General features: G+C 44.6%; 1 protein-coding gene across 1 annotated transcript in view; it reads right to left on the bottom strand.

Annotated features, from left to right (window-relative positions):
* Positions 1–15,410, bottom strand: part of CACNA1G (calcium voltage-gated channel subunit alpha1 G) — a gene marked incomplete at its 3' end in the record, with an annotated part of 137,244 nt that overhangs the window by 3,965 nt on the left and 117,869 nt on the right. The window contains exons 30-37 of the mRNA XM_080356526.1: positions 14,445–14,515; positions 14,087–14,165; positions 13,889–14,010; positions 12,546–12,887; positions 10,131–10,271; positions 6,962–7,096; positions 3,805–3,994; positions 578–744 (exon numbers count right to left, since the gene is read on the bottom strand). Coding sequence (XP_080212652.1) covers positions 578–744; positions 3,805–3,994; positions 6,962–7,096; positions 10,131–10,271; positions 12,546–12,887; positions 13,889–14,010; positions 14,087–14,165; positions 14,445–14,515 — 1,247 coding nt within the window. The remainder of the gene's footprint in view (positions 1–577; positions 745–3,804; positions 3,995–6,961; positions 7,097–10,130; positions 10,272–12,545; positions 12,888–13,888; positions 14,011–14,086; positions 14,166–14,444; positions 14,516–15,410) is intronic.

The following is a 15,410-nucleotide window of genomic DNA, read 5'->3' as shown; positions in this document are numbered from 1 at the left end:
AATAAAATGTGTTCTGTTTTGCATGTACTCAAACTTTTCAAAAGCACGTGGGAGCTTCAAAAGGATCTTAACTTTCAGTTCTCCCTGTAAAACCAGTGTGCTTTCTGTGATGCTTTCACATACAAGATATCCAGCTTCCTTTAAAGACTTTCTCGAGAATCTGGAGGAGCCAGAGGAAGGGTGGCCTGGGACGGAGTCTGCAGTCCCTGTGTCCTTTCAAGCTCCGAGAAAATCACAGCAGTTAAGAATTAGTTCCTTAACCCCAACAAGACCCTGGGGAGCGTTTGGCTGCATCTATGAGGAGGACTGAAAAAAATTAAGTGCTAACAACGTGGAGAACATTTAGGCCTGCTGCCAAGGGAGATGATACTCATCATGCACATTCTTTGGAGACTCCTGGATGGCTTTCAGATCAGAATCCATCAACCTTTTTGTTATTTCTGTAGGAGAATTACAGTTCTCCTGAGGTTTCTCTGTGAATCCCTCCTTGAATTTGAAGTATGGTTAACCTGGACACACCAAAATAAAACACAACAATATAAAACCTCAGCAGGTTAGCGGTCATAAGCGTGCTTACCTGTCTGCGGAGCAGCCGTTCAGCAGAAGGAGAGTGCATCTGCTGGGAAACGCGGGGTTTGTCCCTCACCAAATGGTCTCGAGCTCTTACGTGGTGGAAATGGTCTTTTGGAATTTGCAGGAGAGAGCTGGTGTCTGCCGGCTGCGACTGCACCGATGCCTTTGAACCTTGCAAGAGGGACAAGAGACAGAAATGCGACGTGTTCATCTGGGGATCGTGTCTCAATCTCAATGGTCTTTTGGAAAAAACACTCTGTTGCAGCTTGGACCAGACAGGCATGGCAAAACCACCAAATTCAGCAACTGGTTCTCCATGACTGGGAAAAAAACTCCACTTACTAATAAATTATACCAAAATTGTCTGTTATTTCATTTTTCTTGGCATTTTCCCCTGATACAACTGGGACGAGCTCCTGTTAAGAACAGAAGATTATAAACTAGAAGTTCATCTGGACTGGCAATTTCTACACCCCTGCTCTCGGGCCAACAACTTTGCAGGCAACCACACAGCTCAGCACCGCAAGGATCCGACTTTGAAAGACTCTACAAAAGGATAACTCCGTACCTGAGCATACATGGAGACCGACTGCTGGGACCTCAAAACCAGCACGAACACTGGAAATGAAGCGAAAGGGAACAGCACCTGGCAGCTTTCAAGGCCAGTTTCACAAAGCATCCCAGGAGAAGGAAATACACACTCCCCAACCTCTTTCTGACCCTTTGTGGTTGCTGGCTACTTCTTCTAAAAGGTTTGAAACTCTGCATGCTCGCCCCCCCTCCCACAGGCTCAACATTTTTCAAAACAATTCATTTAACCTGGACCGCATCCCAGAGAATCTCATTTGTCCTGGAATCTTTCCCAGAACAACAGCCCCATTACGAAGGAGTATTCAAACAAATACCTCCTGCAAGTGCCAGTGTTTCTGACAACAAAACCTTTCTCAGCTTGAAATATTATGGCTTAGTGGTGGTGATTTATTAGGGGTGCCTGGCACCTTTTGCTATCTTCATGGCACTTTATAATATTACAAACTGTAAGCAGGTAGGGGTGACTTCCCCCATCCTGCAAAGCGGTGACATTGTGGGTAGAACAGGACAATGATACACACGTCAAGATTTGGGCACCTTCCCCACCTCTGAGCGCTTTGGCTTGCTCAAGATGATTGGAATTTCACCAGCAGGAGGAAAACACAAAAGGTTTAATTGCTTAATGTGGTTATAAGACATCAGCTTTACCTTCCCAAAATACTTATCCTAGATATCAGTGGGACAGTTTTTCCTGCGGATGTACAAGGGTGCAACACGTGCCCCTTTCCCAAGCCAGGGCTGTCAGATGGGGCTATTAAGTTCTCCAAGCTGAAAATGCAATCTTAAAGAAAGAAGGGACTCCAAAATTACCCACTTTTCGGTCAAGTTGATGTAATTTTTGTTCAAGACGTGACAAACGAATCCAAATAAAGGGTCAAAAATGCAGCACTGGAAACTCCCGCTGTAGCAAATGGGATTCTTTTGTACAGTCAGGGATTATAACTCTGAGGAATTTCTTGGGTGTTACAGGAAGCCACGAATTCTGGCTCCACTGAAGGTAATGGAAGTTTTGCTGTTGACTTCAGTGGGGCTTGACCGGGATTTCAGATGCACCTTTTACATTATGTGCAAACAGATTCTTTAAAAGACAGCTCTTGACCTTGAAAATTCTGTATTATGGCAGCGATTTCTCACGACTTCAGATTCATCTTCCTCCGTTGTGTCTGCACTTTTTTTTTTCTGCCATTCAACAGTCGCTATTCATACAAATTCTTATTACTATGCAAATTTCAACATCATCTTTCTAATCTGTTCAAATCTCCTACCATTCTGAACAGTGCTGAAATTATGTTCTGCTTAGAGGCTTTCAAATGACAACGCTTGTAAAAACTTCTCTGTCTTATCTGTGACAAATGTCTAAAATGATGACACATGTGGAAGAATTAAAGACAGCCACATTCGCGTATCAGCAGAAGGTAACCCTGGCAGACACAGTAAACTGAACACATTGGTAAGTACCAGGAGGCAGCTGCAAATCCAGGTACAGAGGTACAGGTAGAGAGAGACACCTCGGTATCTGCAATATGCTGTATCTAAGAATATCTCTGAATTTAGCTCTGAGGCATATATGCCAACCACATGCATTAGGAAGGACAATTCTACACCCTCTCATTTTTCCATTCATCTCACACTGAGATCTCTCTCAATTCAGCACGTTTATGTTCATTTTACAGGCATTTTGAGACACCATTTTCCCTTCTTTCACAGATGTTCTCATATAGAGCTTCCAAAGCTTGCTAGGATAGGTACTGCTGCAAAAAAAAACCCACAAGGAAATATTTTTCTGCTGAGATTTTTGCTTCAGGGCCATAGCTACCTCAGGTAAGATGGACGGGGCCCAGGCTGGATGGACTGTAACCCTTGAGGAACCAGGCAAGGGGACAACCGGTGCTGAGCCAGGCCAGCCGCTTTCTGTCATGTTGCCAAAAAGCCCAGGAGAAAGGAGTTGTCTTTAACAGCCTGGACTTCGTAAGCTATGCAGGGTCTTTGTGAGTTATAGAGGGTCCTTATAGAGCCATTCCACAGGTCTGGACATCAACGCCTCACTGCAAACCCATGGCAATTGGTTGCCTCCTACTGGTTAGCTTGGAAAATCCCAGCTATTGAGATTTCAGGATCATCGAGTCCAACCGTTAACCCAACCCTGGCACTAACGCATGTCCCCAAGAACCACTTCTGTTCAACCTCTCCAGGGATGGTGACTCCACCACTGTCCTGGGCAGCCTGTTCCAATGCTTGACAACCATTTCTGGGAAGAAATTTATCCTAATATCCAATCAAAACTTCCCCTGACGCAACATGAGGTTGTTTCTTCTCATCCTATCACTTGCTGCTTGGGAGAAATGACCAACCCCCTCCATGCTCCAACCTCCTCTCAGGCAGTTGAGAGAGCAGAGTCCCCTCAGCTCCTGTTCTCCAGCTGAACCCCCCAGGTCCCTCAGCCGCTCCCATCACACTTGTGCTCCAGCCCCTTCCCCAGCTCCGTTCCCTTCTCTCAACTCGCTCCAGCACCTCAAGGGCTTTCTTGTCATGAGGGGCCCAAAATAGAACCCAGAATTTGAGATTTAGCCTCACCAGTGCCCAGGACAGGGGGACAATCACTTCCCTCTCCTGTCCTTGTCCCAGTTGACAGATGTGTACCTGACTGGGACTTGTGATGTGCCGGGTTCCTCTCGCCCAGGGAGGCTGGGCAGGGGCTGGAGTAGGGTGGCTGGAACATGTAGCTGTCGTTTGGCAAAGAGTGGGTCCGTCCCACCGAAGGCTTCCTCACGCTCAGCAAGTCCTTGCTGGGAGACAAGGTCAGCGTGTCATCTTTGGAGCGGAGATCAGCCTACGGGGAAAAAAACAGTGAGGAAGGAAGAAACCATGGGGTGGGAAGAGGAGAAGTGCCCAGAAACGCGAGTGACAGCCATTGCAATCGGGATGGCATGATGGGCATGCACATCGTCAGGATGGACGAGTTGCACGAATGGAGCTACCAGGAAGCTCTACCCCTCATTTTGTATTGTCAATAGATCATCACACAGAATGGACCACAGAAACGGAGGAAGCAGCACTGTAGTAATAAACCATGACTATTTCGGGGATGTGCAAAGAAGGCATCATGCCTCAAGGCCAGCAAAGGTCACATGCTTTGCATTGCTTTGATTCTCTGCAATAACTGTAAAGCTCTATGTGCCCTCGTCAGCAAGTCAGACTTTTGCAAAGGTGAGTAGTTTCCTCTTCTAACAATAAAACAACCCCAACAAAAAATACAAATACAAAACCTAGTTTACAGAATATATTCCCTATTCTAGCTCCCAGTATGATTTTATTGGTTTTTCTTCTCACATAATGAATAACTAAATCTATTTTATTGAAAGGGATATCTAAACCTACTGCTTAAGGGTTAAAGCCATTCTTTAATTAGAAGGGATATAATGCAAGCAAGGGTTATTGTATATATGTTGACTGTGGAATTTTTACAGCCAAAGAGTCTCTTGTGCAGCACCAGAGGCAATATCAAATGAGGTGCATTCAGGTCTGATTTCATAAGGAAATATCTCCATCCCAGAAATGTTCTTGGGTGTTACTATGTTGGCTAGTGTTAGCAAAAATGGAAGCAAAGTCAACTTCCATGGATATTTCTAATGAAAGAATTATTTCATTAAAAGTTCTCCACTGAAAAACACAGAAATAAGATGTGACGCTAGTCTGATACTATATATTTCTGATCATTTTTAGAAAACATTCAATCTTACTTTCGGACAAATCTTCCCTTCATTTGGTGCATTACAGGTTTTCTGAAATCAACACTAGGATGGTTTTTTTTTTGCACTGTTATCTATCAGTCATAAAACCAAAGTGTCACGAAGGTATTTCATATGCACAAGGAACACGATGAGATTGAAAGGAATTTACAAAAAGAAGGGGGGAAAAAGAAAGAAAAACAACAAAAAAAGGAAGACCACTGTTGTAAATTTAATGGAGAAAACAATCTGCACTGTCATGCAGCATTAATTTCAGTCCTCAGGAACCTGCCGATACGGATATAGCCCAGATAAGAGATGCCGCAGCCTCCTGATGCAGCTCGGGGAAGGAGAGTGAAATCTGTGCTGGTAAAGCTGAGACTTGGCTTTTAGGAACCTCTCTGTCCCTCCCCTCCCTGCCTTCCTCTTCCAAGCAGTATGTTTATGCTATTTAGCTTTCATATTATTCAGCTTAAAGCAAAAAAAACATGGCCTGAAACCCGAGATTTCAAATTCAAAACCATTTGGATCCGAACACGAGAATTTGGATTCCATATCCTACGCAAACCCAACCTTTAATGAACCTTTAGCTTCATTGACAGGATCCAATACCACAGCGGGCTCGTTTCCACTTTCTGATCATCTCAGGAGAAATCTTGTGAGTGAACTTTGTCAAAACCTTTTGAAATGGCTGAAAAATGATCTTCCGAGCCCAGCTCGCAAACAGAGCGGCAGGACCGCATGACTTTTGGGTTCACTGGTAGTTTTAAGAAACACGTTGTTTTGGCTTGACTGAAAATCAAATTAAATAAATAAACCCAACCCAAATCTATTTTGAGTCAAAACATCCTGAGATGTTTTTCAACTTAAGCTGTGTCTAAATGAACTATAAAAACACTGCATTTAGAAAGCATCTCAACAAAAGCTTGCAGTTTTTCAGGAGTTTGGGAAACTGTTTTGACCACAACACTTTGTTGGTATTGACACAAATTCACAAAATGCTTTGTTCAACCTGGTTTTGCCTTTTTTTTGGCTATACCCTTGAGACTTTGCTGTGTTGTCAGACAGGTTTGTCTGATCTGATTCAGTCCTAGAAGGGCTCTCTCCTCAGTCCTGCTCTCCAGACTAATTTTGAAACAAACGTGATGCCATGAAGCATGATGGGAAATATTGTCACGGTTTACGAGATGTTTCCCAAGTAAGTGCTAATTAGGATGACAATTGACTATAATGGCAGGAAATTTATCAACAACACAAACATCCAAAGGCAGGTACATGAACAACAACAAAGAAAACAATGATCCAAAAATGTTGGAAGAGGAGTTATGTCTGTTGTACAGCAGAAAAAAAGCACTTGACTGCTACACAGCTAAAAATGTCTAATGTTTCAAAGAGGAGATGGTTAAAGCAGGGTTCAAAATACTGGTTATTTCATTCAAAAAGACACAAAATAATCCCAAATTATTTTTTCTTTTTATCTTTCCTTTTTTTTTACTTCTTCTTCAGCATGATGACTGCTCGTAAGAATTCACAAAAGCAGCGTCTCGGAGAGATCCCCATCTGATATTTGTAAAATAAACAGTCTGGCACCAATCATGCAAAAAGCCTTGTGGTGCCTGTGTTCGTCAAGACAAAAATCCGTCACAAACCAAAGGGCTGTAGATGACCCCTCAGCAGAGGACACATGAGTCATTAGCTCATGGGTGTCTTTTCCACACAACATCACTGATTTGTTTCAGATGGGGAGGAAATGTCGACCTTGACACTTTCCAAAGTGGTTTTTTTTTTTTACTATTTGTTTTACTTGTAGAAAACACACTGTTTTTACATGAGACGCCAAAGGAAAAATATAATTAAATACTTGTTCCTTGCAAGGAGCCAAGTTTGTGGACAAGAGCGATAACAACCCAGGACCTAATGGCATTAAGGACAACGTCCTGTTCAGGGGGAAGGTTGGTGCTGTTTGGAAATGGGCTTGAACTGGAAATGCCATTGGGCAGGTATAGAGAGGTGGAAACAGTATTTCGAACCCTGTAAACATCAGACTATACAGCAACCAGTGTATGTACATTGCTTTCCAGAGCATTAAGTAAGTGTGTGTTAATGTCATCAGGAAAAGAGTCATCCGTCAGAGCTAAGGACCAGGACTTTTCAGAGAGAATATCTGACGTCAGAGACAGAGCCTCCATCTCAGCTAGAGGGATCTAAAGGGAGAGATGATTAAGCATAAGAAACCAGGACACAAATCTTTAGGAAAAGAAAGAAAATAATTATCATAATCTAAATACTTCTAGACACTAAAGCAATATCCCTGCAGTGGGAGATGCTACATCATGCACATTGTTACCAGGGACAGAATGTCAAAGAAATGAAATATAACAAAGAATTTAAAAAAAAAAAAAGGAGGAGTGAGACATTCATACTTAAATGCTTACCAGTGAGCTGGGAGGGAATTTAAAACATACACTAATGCTAGCATTGTGTTTGATTGTTCTCCTGTCTAGATGAAGAAGCAAAAGTAACATTATTTTTATACTAAAGATATTTATCCTCTTGGCTATGATCAAATAAAAGAGGCTTCCAGATCTTCCGACTTCTTTCAGGTTGTTCCTACCCGATAACTGATCTGCTTGATTCCCCAATAACAAAATAATCTTGCAGGCTTGCAGGTGGGGTATGGAGCGTGCCTTTCCCTGTGCTCTGGTGGAACTATAATTAACTTCCTAATGGCTAAATGGGGACAGGGAGAAACTTCAGGCTTGATTCAAAGTCTGGGAAGGTCAGTGCCTTCCTGGTGACTTCAGTGGGGCTTGGCCTGCGAAAGAGACCCCAGTGCCTGGGTGAGCGCCAATAACTGTCCTATTAAAGAACCTCCTGCTCCCAAATGCCACCCAGGCCTGTCCCCTAGTCCTGTCCCCAACAGCGTCCTGCAGCCCTGAGCAAACCCAGGTGAGCTGGGAATAGCTGCTGCGCTGCTGTACGATGCGTCTTGCACAAATGCATCCCTGCTGAAGGTGCTCCAGAGAATGACAACGATCTTTATCAAAACATTGGTGAAGCTCTCTCCCTAGACACAGAGCTCTTTTGTGTAAGAAATGTGAAATGTCACTTCAGGTTTTGGGGAGAGAAAGGGGAAAAGTGGTCTGCAGCGTCTCCCCCAGTGCCGCATCCTTGCTGCCAAGCACCATTGGAGCGATGCTCGCCCTCCCCAAATCCCCACCTCAGGTCTGTGTCTTATGCCTATGGCACTGGGGACAGCATTTCATCGGGAAACCTCCAGACCTGGCTCACTCTAGCAGGGGCCACCTGGTCTGGACAAGTCCCAGGTGCTTCCTTTCCATTCCTCATTGCATTTTTTTTCCCCCTATCCTCTATGCTTGAAAAGTCTTTCAACAGCAATATATCTTCCAAGAAAAACCACAGAGGCCCAGATCTGTTGCACTTAAGTTATCAGAGGGCTGGGTTTTCTCACTCTTGGAAATGGCATCAGTGGGGTGAACTAAACCCAGTGATGAGTGAACCTTGAGAGGCTCCAAACTTCAGCCAAGATAAGCAAGAGGGTCGGGCTCCTCTCATCTAACCTCAGGCTTGATATCTCCTCTAGCACAGCCGTCTGTTGGCAACAGATGAGAGAGGTGCTTTGGAGGAGCTCCTGATTTAATACGAGGCTCCCCAAAAAAGCATCGCCAGCTGCCAGCATGGGACAGCGATCCCCAATGGGGTCCTGGTGGCCGGAGCATGAGGGACACCAGCAGCTCCTGCCTGACGGAGCAGCTCCGCCGAGCGCTGCTATTAATCAGGTTGCTTTCAGCAAGTCCCAGTGCTGCTCTAAATTTCCTGACTTGCCTGAGAACATGATAAATGGTGCGAACGGAAAAGCCAAAATGTAAACAAAACATCACCCTCCTTCAGCCTCCCTTCTCCCAAAATTGAGTTTGAAGCCGTCAAAACATTTGGTTGGAAACATTCAACTGATTTATACAGGCTTTAATTAGAGGGGGGTGGGAAAATAAAATAGCTTAAATTCTAAAAGGAAAAGCCATTGCAAACTGGAATGCTATATTTTTTCATTACAAAGATGTCAAAACAGAAGCATTTTTTTGCTGCAGCAGCACTTTCTGGTGAAAAACGTTGTGATAAAAAATTTCCAACCAGCTCTCGCTGAGTTTCATACTGACCCTCTGCCTTCCCTGCCAAAGCTACCGTCTCTATTCTTCCTGCGATTCTTAGAGGCAACCACTTCCTATAGCTTAATAGACCTCAATCTGGAAAGCGATACGCAGCAATCAGAGGGAGACATGTTATCCCGCTATATAAAGCTCTGCAGTAGGATTTCATTTTACCTAAGCTTATTCCTTTCCTCTAATGAACCACCGAGTTGGATAATTTAGTGTGTCAGCGAGCTCATAAATAAGCACACTGATTTAACAAGGAAACTTCTGCTATTTTTAGCCAGAAAGGAAAAAACATATAGATCAAGAAATATGGAATTTGCTCAATTCCAACTGCAGGAAAAAATAGGTATGCTTGAATTATTATTATGGCCATCACAGTGATTTGGGAAAAATATTTGCTCTAAAGAATAACACGCTTGAGAAAGTAGGCATTTTATTCTAAGAAGTAAATGAACTAATTTTGAACAAATATTACAGCCCTTACTTGTGAAAGCACTGGAGCACACGATTACTTAAGTACATCATTAAGGGCTGCCTCGCCGTCTAAATTCAGTTTACATCAGAGATGAGGATGTAGTTTACAATGACCCACTTGCAAGAAGCCTCTTTAGGAAAATAATTCAAAACTGGATTTTCACGCAGTGTAAGTCGGCGCAAAATGCAGAGATGGTTTTATGATCCCCAGCAGCTCGGGCTCAGCTCTGGGCAAAGCTCACACCATGAGACATGTCCTGACATCGTACAGGTTAGGAGCCAAAAACTCCACTGAAGGTTGAAAAGGGGATTTTGTACATTTATCCCTACAACACTCATGAACAGTAAATCCCAATGAAAAACTTCTTACTATGTTGAAGAGAGCAGCTCAGAGCTTGTACTTTTCCTCTTGCATTGATATACAACATCATAAACCAAGATATTATCTCAGCTCCCACAGAAAAAGCCCAAATGACTTATGCTTCAAAATCCCTGTGACTACATTACATAAAGAACTTTAACTCTCTATTAAAGGTCTCAGTCAAATTGAGTTTGGATGGAGACTTTGCAGGAAATTAGGAATATTAACCTGGTTCTCAGAGTTGTAATATTCGGGAGCTGGGAGGGCATAATGATGGTACACAGAGCCTGACAGGTTGTCCATCAGCTTCAGCTCTCCTTCCAGAGATTCCTGGATCAGCAGGGATATGGTATCAAACAAGTGCCTTTCCTAGGAGGGGTGGTGTGGAGCGTGCAGAGAGAGAGAGCAAGCCAAAGAGAGGAAAAATTCAGGGACAGGGACAGAGAGAGAAAAGGACAGTGTATAAAACCCAACGAACAAGGGCAGGGAGGGTGGGAAGAAAAAAAACAGGATAGAAGGGACAGGGTTGAGATGGGAACGTTCAGGGAGAATAGCAGTAACAGGGACAACGGGACAGGAGAGGAGAGAGAACAGTGCAGTAATATCACGATGAGCAGTGACAAATTCTCAGACATTTCTAGAGATGAGGTCAACACCAACTGCCCCAGAACCGTGGTGCTCCCGCTCAGGACCCTCCTCGGGGACAATTCTCACTCTCACCAGACACGGTCGGTTACTCCTGCGATCTGAGCATACAGCAGCTTCTTTCTTGGTACTTGGTGCTGTGAACTTCTACAGGACACCACTGCTGTAAGGTTTCTACACCCACCATCCACATTTCTGAGCAAAACCCAATGTCTGACACCTAAATCCATATCCAGAGCTCACATAAATTAAAATAACCTGACTTGAAGAGAAGGTGAGCATCCTGTCCATAACAGCTGCAGATGCCTAGGACAGACACGTGTCAGGTCACTAATTCACATGCCAGACATGGGTTGAGGTGCCTCAGTTGTCCTGGCCGACTTCAGACCAGCTGGCCACAGCACAGACAATGGGAGGTGACACAGAGCAGGGTCTGGCTTTCGCAGGCAGCGTGGGAGCAGTTTAAGGGTTGCACCTGCCACGTAGGGAATGCCCACTACATACAATGAAATGAGGACCATCATTACAGTCAAACAGCACACAGTGCTGGGGAACAGGCAAGCAGAAGAGCATGCTGAACATGTGTCCTTGCGGGGTCGTGTCCTGGGGATTGTATTCCTCTGCTATCGTGCTCAAGCATCAGAGTTTTCCTGAAGATTTTGGCTGGGAGAAAAAATAATTGGAATAAAATCTGCCTGGGGATTTTGAGGCCTCTGTTAGAGTGAAAGAGCAAGAAACACACTCTGGAGGTTATAATGAGAATAAGCCCTTTGCAAAGCCACCTTCAGAGAGGACAGTTTATGAGACTGAAGAGCTGGGGGTATCCTTCCCACTCACTTGTCTTGCAATTTCTCTCTCTGTCAGTGTGAGGGCCGGTGCAGGGCAATGGTGCTGAGGACAGTTTGCCAGTACTCTGCTGAACGTGTACAACAGTTGGGACATGTTGTTTCTTCCTAGAGAACGTAACGAGTCTGGATTTCCCCATGTTGCCCTGAACTCCCTTTTCCTGTGCCAAAGAGCAGCTTTGGACTCCATCTCAGATGTCAGTGACTCCTAATGGCACCAGAAATTTCCAGTAGCTTAAGAACTGCAACAAAGCTTAAGCAGAGATTTACTCTTTTTCACCCTTGGACTAAAGATCATAAATGAGTTTTTCATGCATTAGAATACTCATTAGTCCACCCCAGGCAGAAGCCAAGATATGCTGTTGTGAAATCATGATGTAATAAAAGCTAATGAGGTCTGTGTAGAGTTTAACACAAGTTGCAATCAGCTAAGACTAAAAAAAAGCTGGACGTTTTTTTCTTGTATAATTCCAGTTTGGTTCCCTCCCAAAGGACCTGACCTCACCTCTCATTCCTCAAACTGAGTTTTCATCCAGAAACTGGTGCTTTAGAGAGATTTGTTGCAGCTCATAGCAGCTACCGCACTCCAGCCCTGCTCCTGCTGGTGGGAGTTTTGCCACCAGTTCTGGTGAGCTCAGGTTTGAACCTCCTCTGACTGATTCTGTTGTTAAAATCATCTTTTCTTACCAGCTTGATTGCAGGGATGGATTTTAAATTGAAGTTACATAAAACAAATCTAATATCTAAGCAAAGATTAGCCAAGTTTTATTCCTCTTTTATGTCGTGGTTTATGGTCTGCGTTAGAAAAGCAAACACGTTATGCTCATGATTTTGCTGTCACAAAGGACCTAGTCCAAACTCTGGATTAGAGTAAATTTGGAGATAGCTCTGAACTGAGTGGCTTGGGCATATCTCCAGAACAAACTGCAAAGCTCTCTACCTCTGAACAGATGCATCAAGGTGGTCTGGAGACCTGCCTGGGTCTCTTCCTTGGAGCATCGGTGCCCACACCATGCAATGGCCACTCAGCAGACAGTGAGGAATACAAGCCCTGGATGTACGTACACCCACTGCTCCGTCACCGACTCGTGCATGTCTTCCCCCAGCAAATACGCAGGTCGAGCCCTCTTCACCCTCCAACTGAGATTCTCACCATAGGGTAAACTAATGAGAGCTGAGAATCCACCTTGATTTGCATGGGATTGGTGCATCCTCGAGGGCTCTCGGGTCTCTCTCCAGCGCTGCTTGTCCATGCAAAGATGTCTGAGGGGTTGTGTTGGCCGGGGGTGATTGTCTTCATCTCCATCTCCAGTTCTGCTTCGAGCTCTGCCTCCTCCTTTGCCTCCTTGTTGCTCTCCTCCAAGTGCTTCATGAGCACGGCGATCACCACGTTCACCAGGACAAACTGGGCCGTCAGCACGAAGGAGACAAAGTAGATGGGTGAAATGACAGTGTTGTAACAGGTGGACTCCTGGTCACAGTCTCGCAGCGTGTCCTGGAAAAAGGGGGGAAATGAGGGACAGATGTGAAGAGTTTCCAGCACAGACTTCAGTCTGCCGTCTGGTCATCTGATTGCAATGGGTTGTCGTTTCATGAAGAAAACTGAGAAGATTCAGCAAATATCATGTCTAAAATGGCAAAATACTTGCCAGTAAAACCTTACATTTTCTGTGTTAGTCACCACAAGCAGACTCAGAAGAAATCATTCTTAGGGTGTGTGACAACAGACATCGACGCCCTGCTGCTCCCAAAGGAAAGGCTGTTTTATCAGGTTAGACACCAAACGCGAAGAGTGTGACAGATGGATCCAGGGCAAACCAGGGTGCAGCTACAATCCATCAGTGATCCCACCTGCAGACACTCTTTCCTCAAGTTCGCACCTTGTCACGAAGACTTTGGCCACCTATCACTCACCATGGGCTACAAAGGGACAGAGAAGTGATTCCTTCGTACTAGCTTGCACCTTGTGCATTCATAGACCTGGTTTCTTCACAATAGCATTCCTTATGGCTGTGCCCTAAGAGAGACTCTCAGAAACCTGGGTTTCCCCAGGAAAAAAAACCCACAAAGTAAACCCAACAACAATAATAATAGTAACAGGAGACTTTTAGGGAAAACAATAAAACTAATGCACATTACTGAGCTGAACTCTTGTTTTACTTGAGACATGAGTCCCTTTATTTTTCCCCCTTCTTTTAAAGTTGCTCTCTTAGGTTAAATAAGGGAATATATGGAGTTTGCCAGGAGCCTGCGACTGTAGGCACCACATTGTTGGGAGGAGGAAACAGAACTAGAGACTTTGCCCAGTGCGTGAATGAGGACACCAGCTCACTGCAGGACATGAGTGTGCTGGCTGAGCATTGTTACCATCCTGGAGCAGCGTGGATGGCTTGTAATTAATTATAATTAATTAGAATAATTATTAATAATAACTATTAAGAATTATTAATCATTATCCTAATTATAGGTAATACTCCTTTTCCCTGGGTCTCTTACCTTCATTATCCCATTCCAGTTGTCTCCGGTGGATACTCGGAAGAGGGTCAGAAAGGCCATGCCAAAGTTTCGGAAGGTGGCGTGCCGTCCCAGCCCCTCGCAGGGGTGCGTGTCATCGCATTCTGGGGACCAAGCACAGCCGTGAGACCCCTGTGCACCCACCGCTCCCCCCCCAGCCACCGGCACGGGGACACTCACCGAGGTCTCCAAACAGCTCCACTCCAAGAGCTGCAAATATGAAAAACAACAACATGAAGAGAAGACCCAGATTCCCCACCTGGAAAGAGAAAAAGAAATAGGGGGGGAAAAACACACAAAAAAAGAACGTTCATTGATTTTTTTGTTCCAGACCTGTTTCTTGCTGTATTCTTTAATCCAAAACTTAAATTGCTTCAGGGGAAAAATGACCTCAATGTGAGGACTGTATCTCAGACTGAGCTTCGGAAGGGAAATACGATTTTCTAATGACAGTAGAGATAAAATGATTAGCATTCCTCTGCGATAGGAAATGAGGTCTGGGCCAGAGGAGATCTGGTGTGATATGGCAGTGGGTTACCTGCGGCAGCGCTTGCATCACGGTGTCCAAGAGGGCTCTCATCCCTACAGCCATCTTCAGCAACTTCAACACTGCGGAAAACACGTTCGTAATATGGTAACGGCAGTGTTAACAAACTCAGTCCCTCTCCCAAGAGCCGCAGATTATAGGAAGAGAAATGTGAAATCGTGTCAAGTGTTCTCCATTAGCTGCTATAGTCCCAGGCCTTTTTACATCGCTCCTGGTTGCTTGGATACTATTAAAATCCTGTGAATAGCAGCATCACCTATCCTGAGACTTGGAGAAAGGGTCATCGTTCTGCCTGGCTTTTCCTTTCCCCACCTTATCTGTGTCGGACTCATCTCCTCCTTCCTCTGCTTATCGTGTGCAGTTACATTCCCAGCCCTGGGGCTACTTTCCCACTTCCATACGTGATTCACTGATTTACACATCTCTTCCAGAAGGTTGCATTTCCAATTAGAAACTACATGTATTTTTAATTCTGAAAGGGATCCAATGCACAGGAAAAAACACTTTTTTCCCCCTTGGAGACACAGCAGCATTTCATTTCTCCTCCAGTTCCTTCTTTGCTTAGATGATGGCTGTAATCATCGCAATTATACCTCAGAGCACAACGTTGCCCTCCAGGAGGGCCCAGGAGTATTTTAGTAAGGGCCTGAGCACTCACATTTGACCTCTTCCCCATTTGGCCCTGAGAGCTCCCTGCTCTGAAAAATCAGGTCCCAAAGAAGTTGGCTTTCCAACTCAGGTACGTGTCATTATAAGTCTGAGGGGACAGATGGATGCAGAGTGACGAGGCATGCTTTGTCACCAAGTGGTGATGTAAAGTCCCACGGGAAATTAAATGTATTAGATGCTTGTCTTTTAAAGGCAACATCCTTGAGCTTGTGTTCTCTGATCCCTGATAGAGACAACTTCGATTTGACTGGCATATTTGTTACAGGTACATCTCTGGGAGTTACAGCC

The sequence above is a fragment of the Nesoenas mayeri genome (genome assembly GCF_963082525.1).
Source record: "Nesoenas mayeri genome assembly, chromosome: 19".
Lineage (NCBI taxonomy): Eukaryota > Metazoa > Chordata > Aves > Columbiformes > Columbidae > Nesoenas > Nesoenas mayeri.
This window is presented reverse-complemented; position numbering and strand designations above follow the sequence as displayed.